This window comes from Prinia subflava, chromosome 1 (genome assembly GCF_021018805.1).
Source record: "Prinia subflava isolate CZ2003 ecotype Zambia chromosome 1, Cam_Psub_1.2, whole genome shotgun sequence".
Classification (NCBI taxonomy): domain Eukaryota; kingdom Metazoa; phylum Chordata; class Aves; order Passeriformes; family Cisticolidae; genus Prinia; species Prinia subflava.
Genome location: NC_086247.1, coordinates 62,515,839 through 62,536,558, shown reverse-complemented (window position 1 = coordinate 62,536,558; position 20,720 = coordinate 62,515,839). Strand labels below are relative to the sequence as shown.

The 20,720-nt window shown below is 36.3% G+C and overlaps 1 protein-coding gene across 1 annotated transcript in view; it reads left to right on the top strand.

Annotated features, from left to right (window-relative positions):
• GABBR2 (gamma-aminobutyric acid type B receptor subunit 2) overlaps positions 1–20,720 on the top strand; it is a 465,813-nt gene that overhangs the window by 215,834 nt on the left and 229,259 nt on the right. Inside the window, exons 4-7 of the mRNA XM_063398360.1 lie at positions 7,656–7,757; positions 12,864–12,929; positions 18,473–18,664; positions 19,781–20,017. Coding sequence (XP_063254430.1) covers positions 7,656–7,757; positions 12,864–12,929; positions 18,473–18,664; positions 19,781–20,017 — 597 coding nt within the window. The remainder of the gene's footprint in view (positions 1–7,655; positions 7,758–12,863; positions 12,930–18,472; positions 18,665–19,780; positions 20,018–20,720) is intronic.

Below are 20,720 nucleotides of genomic sequence, written 5' to 3'. Positions count from 1 at the left end.
CTTCCTTATGTAATTTTAAATCAAAGCTCTTTTAGCACTGATAACATTTTCTTTAGCAATATTTAATCATCATTCATGTTTGTTTGAATTATCCCTCTCAATGAATTCTGTTCAGAATTGTTTTAGTAAATGGGCTCTTCCTGAGTGAAATAAATGTGTTTGAAATGTGTCTGTATGTAAGAATTATTAACTACTGTACATTGTCTACATCTAATAATATAGTCAGATCTCGAGTCCCTAATTTTTGGTTCAGTAGTCGAACAGTCTTTGCTACATGTGGACTGTTACAGAAGTGGATTTGAGGGTGGTGGTACAGTGTGTCCTTCAAAAGAAATTAATTATCTTTTTCTAAGCTGTGATTTAGTCTTTATTACTGTGGTACCATGAGACCTTCCATCTTGTTCTATTCTTATTTCCTAGGCTAGACTAAATTCACCAATGTAAAGCAGCCTTAATATGTATTCTAGGGGGGTTTGATTTATTTTAATTTTTTCTAAATTTTTTAAAGGTTTTTTTTGCTCTAAACTCATATTTAAACCCTATTAAATTTAATTTCCCAAAAAAAGATGCAGGTTTATTCTGTATTTTTCATTTGATGTTCTGATTGCGCTTCACACATAATAATATAGAGTGCCTTTACTTGTCTGCCTCCACATTCCCTCCAACATAAAATATTGAGTATTTCAGCACTCTCAGTTACTTGAATGCTTGCACCAACTTCAGTAGTCCTATTGCATTCCCTTGCTGTAATAAACAAGCATTTCTAAATTCACACTTAATTACTTGCACTTCTGGCATTGGTTTATGAATTATTAAATAATCTATTCTCAATATGGCCCCTATTTACTTTCATAATACCTGACATGAAAATTACTGTTGTATAATATTGCAACCTCCAGACTCTTTAATTTTATTCTGCTTTCTCTACGAGTCATGTCTGATAGACTTTTAGAGGGATGGTTGTCCTATTTCCCTGGAAACCATCAGAAATCACATTATCCTCAGTTTTGGAGATGGTGTCTCCCAGTAAAGGAACCAGAAGTATCTTTTTTGTGTATTTTCTTTTTCAGTTTTGTTCACTGGTGCTCCTTAACTCCTCATGTGAACAGATATTATTTCTTATAGAATATATCGCTACTTTCAGTCCTTGCCTACCATCTTAGAGATCCTTTCTGGCTTGGCAATGCATTATGTATTTTTTACTGTAAGAAATGTACCATTCCTTTCCTCTCTCTGCTGTACTACTGAGTTGTGTTTTAACTTGTCTTAGTGTCCTGTCTTAGTGAAGAGATTTTTTTTTTCAGACTGAACATTTATGTGCATTTTCTTAACATGCCTGTAGATTAAGTGGAACTTAACCTTTTCATACTTTGTTATATTGCAGATCCCTGGGGTTGTTTCCTAGCTAAATTTTTATTTCACTGTAATGTGCTGGTTTCTTCAAATACCTCATAGCAACAGATTCACCTCTTGATAAGATTAATTGATTTTATCTCTGTTGGAGAGAAATCACTTTCTAACTTGACCTGTTTGTAGGTCACCCTAAAGCCCCCTAATTAACTTCTCCCCTACCACAAGAACCCTGCATGCCTATCAATTCTTTTTGCACACAACTGGTAGGTTTAACATCAGAGTTCCTGATTATGTTTAACTTCTGTGATCAAAAACACAAGAAAGGCAAAGTAAGGAAATCTCTCCCTTTAGAGAATTTGGGAAGAAATTAGAGCATTTTGCCAGTGACTTCATAGAAGTTTGTATTTAAATAAGTATGATCTGTTTGATACTCACACATGTAGGTTTTATGTGAAACCATATTTCCTATACTGCACTCCAGGCAGAAAGGAGGATAATTAATATTTTTAACTGGAATATGTAGTTATAATACAAATACAACAAAAATATAATTAGCAGTGTTATTATTACTCTAGTCTGAAAGATTCAGTCTGACACATGTGGATGTTTCTTTTAAGGGAGACTAATATTGGTTGCTTTTCTTTTCATGTTAGACCCAGCTACTAACATCCTATTTCAATGAAAAAAATAATATTTTTTGTGAAAGCCCATACTGTGGCAGTTTACTCAAATAGAAATCCAATATTAAGGGGTTCCTTCTTCCTTTGCTGTCACAATGAAAACCACAAGCATGGTACTTTTAAAAAATATCTGATTTCTTTTGAACAGAAAAGGAAATCCAATGCAGTTCTGATTTAATTTCTCCTTTACACCATAAAACGTATTTAGTTTTTTAGTTTTCCTCTAAATTAAACTCTTTCCTATTAGCTAAAATATTATTTTCCTAATTCCTCTTGGTGTATTTTTGCTTCATCTTTTATTTTTGCACTGTCTCTCTGCTTCAAATAAGGTTTTACCACCCATTTCATTTTTGTAGTCCCAAATGATGTGTATATCCAGGAAAGTGTGCCTCTATAGTTTGTATTTCTTGGATGTAAGTTTTCACTTAATGCTTCTAATCCTGTAAATGTGAGTAATGTGTTCCATTGGAATGGAAATAGGGATAATTATGTTTGCTTGTAATGCATTGTATATGGGGATCTTTATCTTTACTAATCCCAAAAATTGTAATCTGTCCTATGCAATTACTCACAATTTACATTTTTTCCATGTAATGAGGACATTTTTTCTTATCATTTAAGCATTTGTTTTGTACACATATATTTATATGTCTGTACTGAAACTCCTATGGTATAATGTTTTAAAGGGCACTGTATATTCTGGACAACAGGAAACCTTAGTAAAATATCTGGCTGTGTAATCCATCTGGTCTGACCAGTTCTCATTTGTTAGGCATCTCTTGTGATCAACATCTGGTGGGATTAGACTGCCCTGAATGACAAGGATTTAGCTTGCTGTACTTACATGCAGCTTTAGTGAACCAAAAGGTCATGGGAAATATCTGTTAAAAGCAAAGTAGTATGATTAATCTAAAAATTATTAAATTCATTTTGTGACTGGCAGGATTGGCTGAGTGAACTGTGCCTTTAAACATATAATTTGAAACCTAGTTTGAAATGTTGGTCAATGGAGACCCCTTAATCCAAACTATCATTGCTAGGTTGACAGTTCATCAGGAATAGCACCTTTCTTTACTATTTTCCTCAGGAAAAAAACAGATAAAATTGGCTTGCAAAAAAATGAAATACTGTGATCAAGGGGATGCTAACTATTTACTACAGGTCACAAGGTGCTTGCACTCATAATCTCACTGAAGTGAGCAATCTCATCTCACCTAAAATAAAATCACTATGTGTGCAAATTTTGTATCCTTGTGAGGGACAGGGTCATTTATATATTGTACACAGAGAGTCATCATACAGAGTTCATGTAGGAAGTGAAAAACAACCAAAATTCAGTGCTGGGTCTCTGAGAGCACCAAAAGCTGTTTCTTTCCCTGAGTAGCCCCCCGAGGGCTGCAGTACCCCCTCTCCTCTTTCCCCGTCCCTGACCCCATTTCAGCTCAACGCAGTGCCACCAGTCCATGCCCTCGTGATGCTGTGGGGTGCTGCTTTCTCGTTCTCTCCATCACAGCTATGCCTGGCAGGGTCCTTGCAGGCTTGTCCCCAGTCCTGTCACTTTGGCCCTGCCCAGCAATCGTGGGCTCTGTCTGACCCTGGTTATTTTTGCCAGACCTGATCCTGTTCCAGACTTGTAGATCGACTTCCCAGATGTACACTGGACCTGCCTTATTACCGTGAACTTGTGTGGAGGTTGTCACCTCGTGGCTGAAGCTGGCGCTTCTCTCCCAGCCTGTCCTGCTCCCCTTGCTGGGTTGCTGGCTGGTGAGATGCCTGTTCTGGGCTGTGCACTTGTGCCCCTCTTCCTTAGGGAGCCAGACCATGCTGCTCCCCAACATTTTCTTCCTTTGCTTAAAGCTGCATGCATTCTTTCTGGTGCAGACCACAAATATATTGCAATTTTGTCTCATCTAGATTCACCATTTTTTACAGCCCGCTTATTTATTCTATCTACTCTCTCAATTTGCTAGGGATTGAAGAAATTAAAATTTCTTCCTTTGTGCAAGTTCTTTATTCCTCAGAATCCCTGTATTTCCTCTTTCACAGGTGCAGGGTGAGGGACTTTGTTGTTCACCTCTCAAACATCGCTAAATTTGATACAAGAGCTATGAGGTAGGCAGGTATTGCTGCCATCCATTTCACAAGAAAAATGTACAGCCCAACTTGGCAGCAAACTTTAAAACTTTATTTCAGTCACAGGAGCTGAATCAAAGAGCAGCTCTGGCAGAACGAGAGAGAAAAGTCAGTTCTCTTGCATTCCATCTTCTCTTTTGCCCAAAGCAAAAGGGCCATCCTTTTCTTCCTGCAAAAGCATCCCTCACAAGCCCTTCATTTTTTGGAACTTGCTCCTGAGTAAACATATTTGCACCCCAGTAATTTTTACAGTTGACCACACAGATTAAATATGGAGTATGGTGAAATACTGATTTCATCTAGCTTTGTAGGCAGAACACAGCAAAAGTGTCTTTCACTTTTGTAAAAATTTTCAAAATTTTCAAGTTTATTGATGATCAAGGCTGGTAGTTCTTGTTCTGGGGAAATGAAATATTGCTGTCTTTAAAGTACATAAAGTTGATATAAACAGACATAGAGCTACAGCATTCATTAAATTCTTAACAAGGGTCTAAAACCCCGTGGAATTACTCTGCTTTTGTGTTATAGTAGGTACAAAATTTCCTTAGCAGCTGTAGATCCCCATAAAAACTTAGTGCAGTTTTGTTACCACTTTCTACAGCAGTTTCTGAAAGTTAGAATGATCCTATTTACACAACAAAAAAACAGAAGCACAGTAGTTTACGGTTCTCTTTACTTGGAGCTGGTGGAATGAAACGATTGCTGCTGAGCTCTAAAACTGCTTGTACTAAAACTGCTGGTGAAACGCTTTCCAGGACTGCAAGCATCTGCTAAAACAAAACATGCAGCATTTTGTATTCTCAGTTTCTCAGATTTCATCCAAAGTAGGAATGTTTGCATCAGGATTGGCAGCTCTAGAACTGGAGGTGAGGCTTTGCAAATTCTGACTTTGGACCTAAATCCAAATCAGAAGATTTTGTAGTTAAGTATTTCTGAAAGAAGTGAAGAACCTCTGTAGAAAGAAAACACCAAGTTTCCATTTCATTATATATTTAGAGTACTTATAAAGGAAGAAAAGAACCTGAGGTTGTTGGGAAAAAAGTACGGAAACAGGAAGCAAAAATTGGAAAATAGAGCAAAAAGGCTCCCAGAGCAGGGACACAGGATGACATGTCAGACATAGGTCAGAGCACTGAAAGGGAAACTGTCTTTTAGAAAAACCTTGTAAATTACAAAGCTGCTAATATCTTGTTGAGATAATGGGAAAGAAACACTTTTCTTTTGGCAAAATTTCCACAACAGATGCATCTGGAAAACAGTAAACATCTTCTTGCAGCAGTAAAGGGAAAAGGTTTTCAACTTCTTTGGCACAAAATCTAGTAAGGTGAGTCTTTTGGGAGATCAATCAGTAGACAAATGAAAAGTGTAGGAGCTCTGAAAGCCACAGATACTTTGCTTCTAGCAGATGAGCCAGGGGAGACGTCAAAGAAATTTTTCAGTGGCTGAATTTAAATAAGCACTGCTCAGAAAAAAACCCCAAACACACACAATTTAATTCCTCAAGTGCAAAATTCTGAAAGGATGGAATCCCAGCAAGTCAGTAGACAGTCTGAAGTATAATTTTTATAACCATCACACTTTGTCCACCACTGAAGCCTGTCCATAAGTAGTAATAATTAATAAGTGATGTTTGTCATTGTTCTTATGTTAATAATGGTCTAATTTGACTAGACAGTATTTGGTAAATCAGCTGTTTTCTGCTCAGTTTAGCTGAGTATGGTTAATCTGGTCTTTCTTTGATTAAAAGACTGACTAGAATTGGTCAGAAAATATCAAAAAGCAAATCTGAAATAAAAAAAATCTTGTCATATAGAAGAAAGTAGGACAATATTGGGTAGAGGCATACGACAAGTTTTATTCCTTTGGAAAGTACATTGATATTAAGTAAGGAAAATGCTACTTTTTGTCAGTAGCAAATTATATTTCTAGTGTTCTCTTACACTAGATAGAAGGATTTTGGACATTGAGTAAACTATGATCAAGAGAGGTTTGTTTTCTTTTGTTACCACTGATGGCTTGTTTTTAAAAATTCAATTTTTCTTTGTATTGAGAAAGACCTCTGTTGTAAGGAGCAGTTAATGGCATTGCTGGAGCTAAAATAGCAATAATTCAGTTTTACTAGTATAGAAGCAGAAAAAGAAGTAGCTACTGATCGCTTTTGGTGAACACATTTTTACAGAATGAGTTTAAAAACTGGTAACATCACAGAAGGATAAAGGATGTAACTCAAATCTTAGCAAGCTGACCATTCTGACTTGCTTTTCTGATATAAAACAAATTTTAATAAAAAGTTTCTTATATGACCATTTGTTTTAATCATTGTAAAAGGTTATAAAGTAAAAGAAGTGTCTTAGTAATTTTAAAACGTGACTAAAGGGGATAAGATGACATAGATGCCATGAAAGAAGTAATTAAGGCAGCTGGTGTAGTGATGATTGTCAGGAAATGACCCATATCATCAGAAAGTATCTGCATATGACACACAGGTTTCTAAATTCTCCTATTTAATATCACATATCTTCCATCCTCTATTTTCTATGTTTGCATCTGGGATACCTGTTTTACAATGATTTGCTTCTCCTATTTCTGTTATTACAAACAAATCAAATAGACAATCACAGCAATTGATGTGGTCATAATTCTATTAACTTAAAATTGGCGTGCCCTCTCTTCATTTCATTCTGTAATCATGCTGCAGAATAAAATTATTTTTTGCTTATCTGTTAGGGATAGTAATGTGAAACTGGTTCTGCAGTCATGTGGCTGGAGGAAAACCACCAGCAGTTAAGACAGAAAACCTTGAAGTAGTTATAGGGGAAAAACCCTAAATCAGAAATCCAGATTGCTCTGTATGTTATCTGGTTTCTTTGTGCTCTTAGGCTGCTCAAAGATGACAGTCTTGCAACTATTAAACAGGTGAAAGAATCTGCTAGTACCCGGTTGCATGTGCAACTGTTCCTCTTGCTGCCCCTTGGTGTGATGAGTGGTCTAAGAGAGGGGCAGGCCCCAGAGGAGTTCATTAGGCTTTATCAGTCCCTAAGTGATGTAAGCTAAGCTCTGCTGATTCATGCTAGGACCAGCTGAAACAAGTACTTGAGAATGTTTAAGAGTTTCTTTGATGAGTCTTTTCCTTTGATACTGTCTCATACATCACTTTAGCTACAACAAAGTTTTTGTTCCTAACAGCCCTGGAAGCACAGAAGAATTGTCCATCTCCATGACACAAAGTGGGAGCCCAGTTTGTGCGTCTGTGTGTGAACTTTTTTTTTGCCACACGTAGTAAAGTCCTTTACATGGTACAGCCATTGATAGCAGAGTGTGGTCGTAAATAGCGCCTTGATCACATTTTAGGTGAAATGGAAAAACTGTGTGGGTGCATATATCACCGTCAAGATCATTGCTTGTCATTACAGATATAAATGCAGTCCATCTGCTGCCTTCTCACTGGCTCTCGGTTCACCAGTTTGCCTTTTTCTCAACTTGTGACAGGTGAGGAATGATCTGACTGGCGTCCTTTATGGCGAAGACATCGAGATTTCAGACACTGAGAGTTTTTCCAATGATCCCTGCACAAGTGTAAAGAAGCTTAAGGTATGTGTTGCTGTTTGATGAAAAAGAGAAAGAGGTGAAAGTGGATTAATTTTTTTTTTCTATGAAGAGGAGGAAGGAAACAAAATTTGATGTTAGAATGATGTATTACTACATTCCATTGTATAATAGTATCAAAAATGGCATTTTGAAGGCCTAGTCCTTCTTAAGTTAGTGAAGGTCTATGTGTATAGTAAATATTTTTAATAGTTCCCAGTAGTGACACTAAATAAAGAAAGCTGTTGCTGCTTTAATGTTTGCATTTGAAGCCACAATCATAGTGATAACATGTGAAAACTCTTGAGGTTTGGAACCAGAACCCTTTTAAGCCTCTTTCCATTAGCTTCATTACACATTTTAAATTAAATTCTTTGCTAACATCATCTGCATGATTTGAAATGAATGACAAGGAAAAAAAGAAGGAAAAATAAATTTGGTAGCAGAATAATGTCCCATCCTTCTCTTACTACAGTGATTTATTAGACTTCTGGCATCTCATAAAATTAAAACTATATTTTAGCATTAGCATGCAGTGCAACCAGCAATAAACTAGACACAGGAGATATGAATCTTAAACTGCACAGGAACATGAAAAAAATGATTGAACAGCAGGAGAAAGCACTTTTAAATGGTGAAGATCAGATTGTTTCTGGCATCAAGTACATATGACAGACAATCAAAGCTGCAATCCTGCAAATGCTTAAATATGTGTAAAATAGGTTACAAAAAACCCTTAATAAAATAAATTATGTTAAAAAAATAAAATTAAAGCAAGAATATTGACCTGTGTAAGACTAGACCACTACTGAAGCTGGAAATGTTCTGGAGCATGGTAAACTAATTTCGCTTTACTATTTCCACAATCTAGAGATGTAAGCCTGAATGTTTAAAGTATTAGTAGGTAAAGATTATGTCTGTGGAAAGCCATTTGTGTCTGTCCAGTCTTAGCCAGTTTGTATTTCCTGTCTGGAAACCTGGCTGGATTGAAGAGACTCCAGTAGGTGTTAGAGTGAAGCTTTTGACTAGCAATGGTCTAATAACAAGAAAAAAAGCATATTAAGCGTGGATCTTTAGGCTGAAAGTCAGAAGAAGCAATGTGATTCTGGCTTTGCTCTGCATCAACAACACACTGGGTTGTTTTGCAGGGAATACCAGAAGATTGAACTAACAGTATATTTGTTAGCTCTTGATTTCTTCAAAACAAATTAATAAAAAAATAAATAAGCAATTATCCAGAAAATTGCTTGTTCTGGACAGAAATATAAGAGTAGTTGTTGTTAGGTTCATGTTGTCAGATACAGAATTTAGCTAAACTATTCTAAAAATGTTTGTTCTTTTCTTCAACATGTAAACCTCATACAGGTAAAATAAACTGGTATCTGCTTATCTGAAATAACTTTAATTTTCACAAACACATTTAAATCAATAAAATTGATGAATATGGAATGGAAAACAGAAAAATCTGGTATGATTTGCAGAAATATATTTTATATTTCTCTTGGTAACACCTTTGTTTCTACTGCATTGACTGCACAGTTTGAGGGTAAATTTAAGCACAAGGTATCTTTAAAACTCATTTTTGTGTTCAGAGAAAGGGATGGATTTGTACATCCATGTAAATGCTCAAGAATTCTAAGCATGCACAGACAAACTGTAAGAGCAATAACACTTCTGCTTCCAACATTTTCATATCTTGCATGTAGGACAAAAGAATTGCCATCATGTTATGATGGTGGGAGTGGGTGTCCTCCAGTTCACCTTCACCATTAGTGATTCCATAGCTGAGGTCAGAGGCTTTTCTATAGTTCTTCAAGTGGACATCTAAGCATTTAGAAGGCAGAACATGTGACTACCTCTGTTGTCAAAGTTACCCAGGTTTTTGCAGATTTATTGATAACCTCTTGACTGTCAGATACATGGTAGAGAATAAGACAGAGTATCTGAGCTATTCAATTTAGGTATCTCATAAAGAGCCTGCCAAGACATTGACTTTTCCTGGCAGATGAGATATTGTAGCAATCCTTCTCTGGAAAGCTATATAATACAACATTGTGGTGTTATTCATTAGAAATGAGACAGATTAAAATCTGATCAAAGAAAGGAAGCTCTGAAGGCTGGAAAAAAAATAGCTGCCTATTCCAGCATAATATGCATCATTCAAAAACTCTGAAAAGGCTAAAGAGTGTCTCGTGTCTGAGGCCATTAGAAATGGCAGTGAAGGAGACAAGTTGTTCTTCATCCCTCAGTGGAGCATCTTAGATGTGTTGCTCCTCGCTCTCTTCAGGATTTATATTACTCAGCTCCTGGTGCTACCAAATACATTTTATATTTAGCAGCCAAATAATATCCTCACCTATGTGCAAGAAAGAAGGGGAAAAAAAAGTCATTATGTTCTGAGGCTGTGCTACAGTCTTAATTTATAAAACATGCTTTTATGCAGGTTTGCCACAACAGTGGGTAAATGAAATGTAACTGTTCTTCATTTTCTTGTTTGAACTTCAGTCCATATGGGAACATATGTATTTCTTACTGAGGGGCAAAGCTTAAATGCTGATATTGCTACTGTAATCTCTGGGAAGAGTAAATATGACAGCTCACCATCTGGCAAACAGTCTAAACATTGGTCTTTTTATGTAAGTGCAGTTTTGGGAGTTGCCTTCCCCCTGGGATGTTTTTAATCATCTTGTAGATCACCTGCCTAGTTCCATTAATTAAAACCTCTCCTGTCAAATATGTTTTAGCTCCATGCAAGCAATTTACAGCTCTCTGAAAAAGAGACCTGACACTTGCTGGGATCCAGTGGATGGTTCTTTTGATCCCTGTGAGGAAGTTCCACTGTGTTAACTTGCATCATTCTGCAAGGGTTTGTGTAAAGGAATAGTATATCCTTGCAAGGAAATCACGCTGATTTATAGTCAGTTAACAGTATGAATGAAGGGGTAAAAAAGTTCTGCCCAGCAGAATCTGATGTATCTCTTTGCATGAGTCTCTAATGTGGACTTTGACCCACGAGCACTGACATGAACCCAGCTCTGATACACTTGGGTGCAGACTTCATTGTCCATGCAGATAAAACCTCTGCAAGGGATTTGAACTATGTGCAGTTCCATGAATTTGAAGCTTCAGCATCTCTTATGAGGGATGGAGCCAGCAGACCCAAGCCTAGCATCCAATGGATCTAGGCTTATTTGCAATCTTGAATGCAATTCTTCAAGAGCAAATTTGGGGAAAATGTGGAAGGGGATGCAAAAATGGAGATCAAGAGGAAGAGACTGGCTGAGGATTATGTCATTGCACAGAGGAAGACTGCTATGCCTGAAACAGGAAGAGCTGTTATATAGACTTGCCTAATTTAGCTCCTAAATTACATATGTTCTGACACACAATTCCTTGGTTACATTATTGCATACTAAATTATGTGATAATCGGGTGGAGGCAGTGTCTCAAGGCGTGAAACGACACACCACAGACGCTGTGACTTCATTCTGAAGGTTGTCACACAGTCAGTGGGCAGCACTGCTGCCTGTGGACTCTGGGATTATTATTTATGAAGCCACACAGTCTACGTATTTTGTTGGTTTGTTTTTTCTCATCATGTCATAAAATGCAAAGCAATTTCTTCAGATCTTAAGTATAATTATTAGGTGCTGTGCCATTTATTTTTTAATCAAACTCTGCTACTCTTTTTTTCAAATATTACGTCTGCATTTTTTATGTTCAGAGCAGTCAAGTGACTCAGAGCTGAGGTTCCAAGAATAACCAAATTATTTTTAAAATTGAAAAAAAGAAATAGTAGATGAGGTGTGTTTTTTTGGTGCATAATTCCTAAATCTATTTATTGTCCTTCCAAAAACTGTAATACTATTGCTGTAATTTGTGTAATTTGTTTGTTTAGTTTCATGTAACCTTGTTAGATTTGTTTATAAAGAATCTAATCCACTTGAAAAGGATTTACATTATTTTATCAGTCTGTGCCTAAAAATAAAAATGAAGAGAAGCGGGCTTACTGAAAATAAACAGGTTCAGAATGAGCAAAGCATATTACATTATTTCTGATCTGAACCAAGCTAAGAGTGATGCTGTTTTCATGCATTTAATTACAGAGGCATTCTAATATCTTATTCCGCTGTCCATCATAATATTTTCTGCTGAACAGGAAATAAACAGTGAAATTGTCTGAGTTAAAAATCTTTGACAAATTGATTTAATTAAAACTTAAATGTTTTTGCCACTGAAAATCATACCAAATCATATGTTTGTTTTTTCCTTGGAGGGGGAAAGAGCTATTAGTAATTCAAAACAGGTCTTATATGAAAGAAATGAAAAATTATGTTTGCTCAAGATTCTGCAGAGAAGTCCACCTTTGTGTGAAAGAAAAGATAATGTGGAGTCATAAAAATGTGTTTTATGCATATTAGAAGTAATTTTTCATGTTAGGAAGAATTTAGTTCTGTTCCTGGAGAAATATTTTTCTGCATATGGTCCTGAATTTAGGAAGACTTTCTTAGTAGGCTTCTAAGTATGAAAGTAAAATTGTCTTTGGACTTCAGTCATAAGTTCTTAAACTGTGATGATTTTTTTTTTAAATGTGTGGAAGTAGGAGGGAGTAGAGAATGAGTTGACAATGTGTCATAGTGACTATAGAGAAGATGTTGTATGAGTAAAATCTTTAAAAATTACTAAAGCAGGCATAATATCAAGGCATTTGATCTCACAAATCACATTTCTTAATTTTAGCTTTATTTCATGCAGACAGTGATAAGTTTATGTCTTCAACTGATTCTAATATGCAAAATTGCAGAAGAAATATTGCAAGGAAGCAAAAGAATGTTTGATATTTTAATATTACTGAACACTAATATTTGACTGTAGTATCAGTTTTACTCTCATTAGTACTATAGCCTAGTCACTTTCTAACCTCAGATTTTTTTTTTTCTTCTTTTGCGTTACTTCAAGTTCTTGAACTTCTAGAAGATGAACTAGTTCTGTGTTAATTCTGTCTGCAGCTGTAATCTGTGCTAGCTCCCTGCATGATCTGCGTGGCCAATTAAAGTGGTGTCTGGGAGCTGCGGCTGTGTTTAACCGCCACACGTTTTATTCAATCTGCAGGGTAATGACGTTCGGATAATCCTGGGACAGTTTGATGAGGAAATGGCTGTGAAAGTCTTCTGCTGTGTAAGTAAAAACATTTAATTGCATATCAGACGAAAAAATGTGCTGCATCTGAATAAAAAGTAACTTGAGCATAAACATTTCTTCATGGAGTTCAGCTCTGTGAAGGTTTATTTCCTAAAGAGAGGTTACACATGCTTAGTTCCATTTCTCTTTCAATAAAAAACTTTGTTGTTGACTTCAGTGGAATTTGGGCATAGGCTGCATGGTTAGCTTCTTATTATTATTACTTTCCTGTAGTGGAATTAAATGCCAAATCAAACTTGAGCATTGCTCTCCACATCAGATCCAGGGAAATATTTGCATGTGTAGCAGTAGATAGAGAACTGCAAGATTTCAGTCTTGCCCAGAAGCTGTGTCCTGGTGATAATGCCTATGTGTATGAGTTTTGCATGTTTTGCTTTGAAAGAATAAGAAATTCAAGCCAGTTCCTATACATCCTAACTCAGCAACACTAATAATTTCTGCTCCTGAAAATGTTGCTAATTGTACAGTTGTCATTCCCATCTGACTGCTGTGCATTTTACATGTATTATATGAAAGCAAATATTAGTTGGTAAAAAATAAAGGTATTTTAACCATAACAGACTAGTAAACATAAAATTCTCTATCCTCACCATTTGTTTGTGTAAGTGCTGCAAACTTATCCACTGTTATTGCCATTAAAAGTAGTGGGATTAAAATGTGGATCTATACTTCGTACCAGCCTGAAAAAAAATCCCAAAGAAAAAGATTTTTCTGGCCTAAGTATTGAATTCTTAGTCGAAGTAGTTAGATTAATTCAAGGACAGAGTAAATATAATGGAAAAGCAATAATGACAAGATCTAAATTTCCAAGGGTTTTTTTTAGTTTTTACTTGATGAGACAGTTACTTATCCTTGGAAAGAAAGGCAAGGCAGAAGTTCAAAATCTCAGTGCTACATGTGCCTCAGATGCATTTTGGCTCTTGCTCAGCAGCTGTCCCAGTTGGTGGCAAAATTTGGAAAGGAGATTGTAGAGTGTATTTGGAAGGAACAAAATCTGTTTTCATCCAAAAGGAAATGAAAAGTAGTACTTTATTTTTCATTCTTCTCATCTGTGATAGGTCTTTGTGTATAGATCTTTTTGTACTGCTATTTAAATTGGATTGACAGAGATAATCTCCTATTTTTTTCATTCCTGGAAGAAAGAATGGTACTTCTGCAGCCCAGATCCTCCTCAGATCTCTGGAGTTGGGCTGCATTTCCCTAGCAGTGGGATCCTGATCAGAATTATTTTCCAATCCAACATTAGCAAGAGATTTGCCTCATTTCTGGTTGCCCTTAATTTCTAGTTGCATTTCTCTAGAATTCTCTTCCAAATCCATGTGCATGTGAGGCCACTGAAGAATCCTGGAATTTCTTGGAGGAGCAGGGTGTCCTTTAGCCTGCACTGCTGAAAGTTTCCAGGGAGAGGAGGTCTCTGTCGGGTGAACTCTGGCTGCAGCGTTCTGTGGCTGTGGTTTGGTGTGAACGGGGAAATGTGTGTAACTCTGAGCAGTTTAAAGAGCTGTGGCTGCTCCTAAAGTACATTAGTGTCAAAAATAATGAGGTGGATTTTTCTGGAGCCTGGAGAAATCGGAAAGATCATGTATTTAGGCTTTTAAATTTTTTTATTTATTTGAGAGCTTTAGCAGGAGACTGAATGCAGGAGAGGGCAGTTCAAAGTAGGTCATTTATATATTAATGCACCACAATATGTCAGAAAGCTTGTTATTAGTCATAAAATATATTGTTGACTCATACACTCCTACAGATATATGTCTAAGAGCACAATATTTTAGATATGTCAAGTTTTTAGCTCCTTTTTTCCAGGTGTATCTTCAGACAGGTTTCACTTGTGACTCCCTATTATATTCTGCAGGGTTACTGAGAAAAATGCTTTGGGTTTATTAAAGGAAGATGCCTTTTAACTAGTGCAAGACTTTTTTTGTTTTGTGGTTTTTTTGTGGGTTTGTGGTTTTTTTCTTTGGTTTTTTTGGGGGGGGTTTTTTTGGGTTTTTTTTTTGTTTGTTTTTTTTTTGGTTTGGTTTTGGTTTTGTTTTTGGTTTTTTTGGGGTTTTTTTTTGGGGGGGGTTTGTTGTTGTTGGGTTTTTTTGGTTGGTTGGTTGGTTTTTTGTTGAGGTTTTTTTTTTTTTTCTGATTAGGTGATATCCTAAATATTATTTGGCAATGGCTTATGTAGGTGGTGAAACCTTCAAAGTCTGCTTCACTTTTCTGCCTGGATTCAACAGTCATATGCTGTGAGGTTTCCTCAGGACATCCATTGGAGTTTATATAGGATCATAGAACCATTTAGTTTGTAAAAGACCTTTAAGATTTAAGATCAAGTCCAACCATTTATTCCGCACTGCCAAGTCCCCGACTAAGCCATGTCCCTAAGTGCTTCATCTGCACATCTTTTGAAATGCCTCCTATGATGATGAATCAACCTCTTCCCTGGTCTCTGATAATCCTCTCAGTGAAGTCTTTCCTGATATCCAATCTAAACCATCTCTATTGCAACTTTAGATCATTTCCTCTTTTCCTATTCCTTGTAGTTGGAAGAAGAAACCAACACCCACACAGAAAAAATGGACTAAAAGATAGTATAATTCAGTAGCAAACTTTAAAAACAAGACAGGACTGGTTCAAGCCAAAGTGAATGTTGGCAGGTATTTCCTACAAGGATTTAAATAAGCTTAGCTGTTCATTTATCACCAGTGTCAAAAACAGTGAGCAATTTTTATTCTATGGGAGATCTTAGCTTTATAATTCATTTTCACCTCAGTGGGATGAATGTGATGTTTTCTTGGAAGAGAAATTAGGGCCTTTTGGTCAAAAATTAATACTTCAACGATCAACAAATTGCCAATAAGTGTTTACTACACATAAGAAATACCTCTTACATTAATCTCTTTGTTGTAAATAAGCATTTCTTTTTGGATTCAAACAAGAATAAAGTGTTTTAAAAGAAAAAAAATAAATTCAGTTTCACAAAGGCAAAAATTTTCCATGCCCAGTTTCCTGGCTGTTTGACAGCAACTCAGGGCTTTGCATAGGGCATGGAAGAAGGATCAAGGAGAATGTATGACTACTTTATGCTGTTCTGGTGGTACAAAGTATGTGCAAACCTTCTTCAGCTCGCTCTTGTCTGCCAAAAAATCTTCCCCTGAGAAACATGTAAGTGTTGGTCTGTGTGCACTCAAACAGTTCAAGAAAGATCCACGTGTTTCAAGTACTTGTATCTTTTAAGTATCAAAATCATCTCCATGTAGCAGAATCAACAGGGAGAAAATGGTGGCAAAGATGCATTATTTTGCAGAAGTCCTCTGGGACCCAAACGCTGAAATGTCTGAATACTATCAGCTGTGCTGTCACTTGAAAAATGACTGCATGGTCACGGTGCTCATCTTCAGAGGAGCTGAATTTCTTCCTACTTTTGCCTTCCCCAGACTACCCTTCAAGCCCTGTCATTCCACCACAGCTCAAAGGATGAGCAGACAGTTCTTAAAGAATTTGTTTTGTGTTTTGTTAAACCAGATTGTTGCAGAAATGTGCAAGTGTAACCAGTCTTTCAGGCAACCATGTTGGGAACGATCCCTTGTTTCCAGGATGAAATGCCTGGCTATTTTGAAACTTTCAATTTTCAGCCCATTTCCCAGGGCATTCACAGATTATGCAGTACAAGTGCTTATGCAAACAGAAAATTTCCAGCAGCTCTAATTTCAGAATAGTTCACAGCCAATACTTTCTGGCAACACACAATTTGATACTTTAATCTCTGTGGAGCAGGCTATAGAGCACGGGAAGCTACATAAGATTGTCCTTCTCTAAAAGCACTGTTCTGTATCAGTTTGTGTCCTCATGATTTGAAAACTGTCAGATTAAAATCACTGAGTCACTGAAAGGTCTTGAATGACCTAACTGTATAATGAAAACTCTTTTAGAGGGGAGTATTGCAGGATGGAAGTGCTGTTTTCCTCACAGGTGGCCCTGGAATACAGTGTCTCCATAGCTGTGCAGGAGGGGAGGTGGGTAGGAGGACAGAGGCAGATATGTTTCTGGAAGGGCAGAATTAACAAGCAAGAGAAAGACAAACTATTTACATGGAATGTGGAATAAGTAATATATGAGATGCAAGACACCGGGTTTCAGACAGGACTTTCAAGCAGCATTGTATACAAAGGCATGAAATTTGATTTTGGCTGAACAAAAGCTTCAGCAACCAGGGGCCAAATAAATCTGCTTTGTGCACAATACTGTTATGAACTGAGCTGGCACCATTATAATAGATTTCAAAGATTTAAAGCCCATTTTTAATTTGGGTATTAACATATTTAGAAGGCTGTTCTATTTCATATATTCTGCTATTTATCTTTACTTCTCTGATAGGCTTTTTGAATGATCTTTGGGATACTTTTCAAAACATTTATTTTAGAATGACCAATATGTCCTGTTTTCATTCCTATCATTTCCTCCTTCTGTAATATTTTCTGTGAAAATACAGCAGGTTTTTTGTTAAGAGCTCTAAGCTTGCACCATGTATTTCTAAAAATTAGAATTTTTATCTTGGACCTTCTATCTCAAGTATTACTTATATTAGGAGCCAAAGAAGCATGAAACCTGCAGTTTGGAAATTGAGTCTGACTGAAATGTCAAAAGAAAAATATCTGGTTGCAAGACAGTGAGAGAAACATCTGAAATAAAATTTGCTAATTTTATCCTAGAACAGTCTTTCCAATCAAAGAGAATATTTGAGAATAGATCAGCTTTTAGGTACAACAGCATATGTGCCTGACTAAGAAAGTATTTCTGTTTCCTTTTATCTATATCTGATAAGTATTGAAAGGAGATTACTGTAATCTCACTATCTTGGATTACAGTGGGCTGTATTCAGTATTCCAACAATGTAGAATTTCATATGAAGAAAATTCTTGCTGAGAAAAGCAATCATTAAGATTTTGCTTTATCAATTCGCTATTCACTCATGTTCCTCAGAAGGAACTGCTAACTTAATGTTACTGTGGTCTGCTTTTTAGCAGTTAAATAATTCACATTTACCACGTGTGATTTGATGGTGCCTATGATCCAAGTTTTCTTGTTAACCTAGTCCTTAGATTGATTTAAGGGTGATAATAAATTAGTTTAATATGGTAGCATGGTAGTGGTTCTATCACTCGTTTAATAGTTGTGTTATGAAGAACTTTCTGTGGAAAGCTGTGCCTTCTGTTTGTGTTCCTCTTTAACTCCCTCGGTTCTAGAATACAGTTTCATTTTTCTGTTTTTAAAGAAATGATCCACTGAAAGAAAAACAGGGTTTAGTAAATTCTCATGTCCTGAATTCTGAAGATTCCTGAAGTTAGCAGTCTTCAAAAAAGTCTTCATTAATAACAAGTAATTATTCTAAACTGTTTAAAATACTTGTGCACCCCAATTAAACTAGAATTTCATTAACAATGAAAAAAAAGTTAACAAAAAGCTATTAGTTTTATATTCAGTACCTCTATTACAATGTCCGTTACCTTTTCTGTTTTTCTTACTTGCAGGCTTATGATGAAGAAATGTATGGTAGCAAATATCAGTGGATTATTCCAGGGTGGTATGAAAATCTTTGGTGGGAATCCTGGATTAATTCCTCACAGTGTCTCAGCAAAAATCTTCTTGCAGCCATGGAAGGTTATATTGGAGTGGATTTTGAACCTCTCAGCTCAAAAACAAATAAGACTATATCAGGAAGGGTTAGTATTTTTCTTCCATCTATCTTATTTTACCATCAGTTCACTGCTGGGTTGGCACAGTAAAGCACCAAGGAGGGAGGTGAAGGGTTCTTCTACCAAGTGACCTGGCAGGCATCACAGTTAGTTTTACCACTTTCCACTAGTTTGCAATTTTAAAACATTTGAAAATTAAATCTAATTCTCTAGAGGGTAAGAAAGCAGTGAAGTCCCTTGCTTCATATCTGCCCTCTTCCCCCAGTATGAACATTATAGTTAAATGTACATTAAAGTTTGAATTACAGTCTTTAGTATCGTGGGCTATGTCACTTCAAGTTAAATAGTGGAGCACAGAAACAGAAAACTCTTATATTTAAACCTATTCTGCAAATGGCCAATTTGAATGGTGATTTGTGCCTCTCAGAACTAAGGAGCAGTAGGGGAGGCTTATTTTAAATATAAAAATAAGTGGTGCTTCCATAAAACACATAAAAATTTATCACAGAACAAATCCATACCCTGACCAATGAATAAACATGCCTGATTTTGCTGCTTTCCATGTTGTTGTTTTTTTTTTTCCATCTGCCTTTCATGCCTTGCTGGGTGAGCATGAAAGGCAGCTTTACTAATGGGCAACTCATCATAAGATAGCAGACCATCCAGAATGCAGTGAACTTGTAAAATACAGACAAATTGCCACTCAAAATTTGACATTGAGCAAATGGTTGCTCAAGTAACAGTTATTTGATTTGTGTTATCCTGTAAAGTGTAATCAGACCACTGATTTGCAGGGATACAGACTTATTCTCTGTTCTACTATTATGGCTCACCAGTGTACAGTTTTGGTTGAACTGCAGCCTTTTGTATAAAATTAAAATGAAGCAAGTTGCCATTTACACAGTGAGACAGTACAACTGCTTTCAGTCTCCCAGTGCTGCTGCCCAATCTCACCAGTTCTTAAATCAGGAAATACATGTTTCTTGGATTTTATTTTCTTTCATAGTTTTTTATTTTGGAGGCCTTTTCTGTGTTAGTTATGCACGTCTCTAAATTGGAGGGTGCATTTTGAGGTGTTGGTTTAGATTCAACTCTGTAAAACGTTAAGTATTGAAGTAAAACTGAATTTTATCTCCTCTACAGACTCCACAGCAGTATGAAAAGGAATACAATGCTAAACGTGGTGATGGGCAATCCAGCAAATTTCATGGTTATGCCTATGATGGAATATGGGTGATTGCCAGGACCCTGCAGCGGGCAATGAATTATCTGAATTCCACCAACAAGCACCAAAAAATTGAAGATTTTAACTACACAAATCACAAACTTGGCAAAATTTTTCTGAATGCTATGAATGAAACCAGATTCTTTGGAGTAACGGTAAGTCCTCATCAGATAATTGTGGGATGCAGGAAGCTTGTGATTTTGTGTCAGTAGTTGAAACAAGTATTAAATATTAAGTATGCTTGAAAAAGAAACACAGTTGTGTATTTCTTCTATCTTCAGAACTTTCAGTTTCACTTTATATTAAAAATTAATGTTGTTGCCTTGACAGTCTTGCTCATTACCTGTCTTCAGATGCCAAGAGATGACACTGTACAATTCCTCAGTTATCAGATTTTTAAACATGAATGTCATCTGAATTAACAAATCAGAGTGGTCTCGAGGGAACCACAAGTTTTGCAAGCTGCAGTGACCTTTTAAGTGAATGTTTTAGCAGTTAAGCAGTAGCTGGAATGTGATCTGAAGTTACATATTTCTCTCCATCATTTAGACTTGGTAATAGGTAATAGTACACTGTCTCTATCTCCAGTGGTGTACATCCTAGACATTCTTGCAACATGATTCAGTTGTGATTTAAATTTATTTATAATTTGTATTTTTTCACAGTGAAGTACAAAGCATGCTCACATTGACTTAAGAAGGACTAGTACAGTATCCTCATTCTGATTTCAATTGTAAAATTGCAAATACTTCATTTTTTGGGATTTTTTTTAGAATTTGTTTACATTTCTTCTGCTTTTTAGCAGAGTAAAACAGACAATGGGAGTGTGGCCTTAAAACTTCTTAATTGTATCTGAGG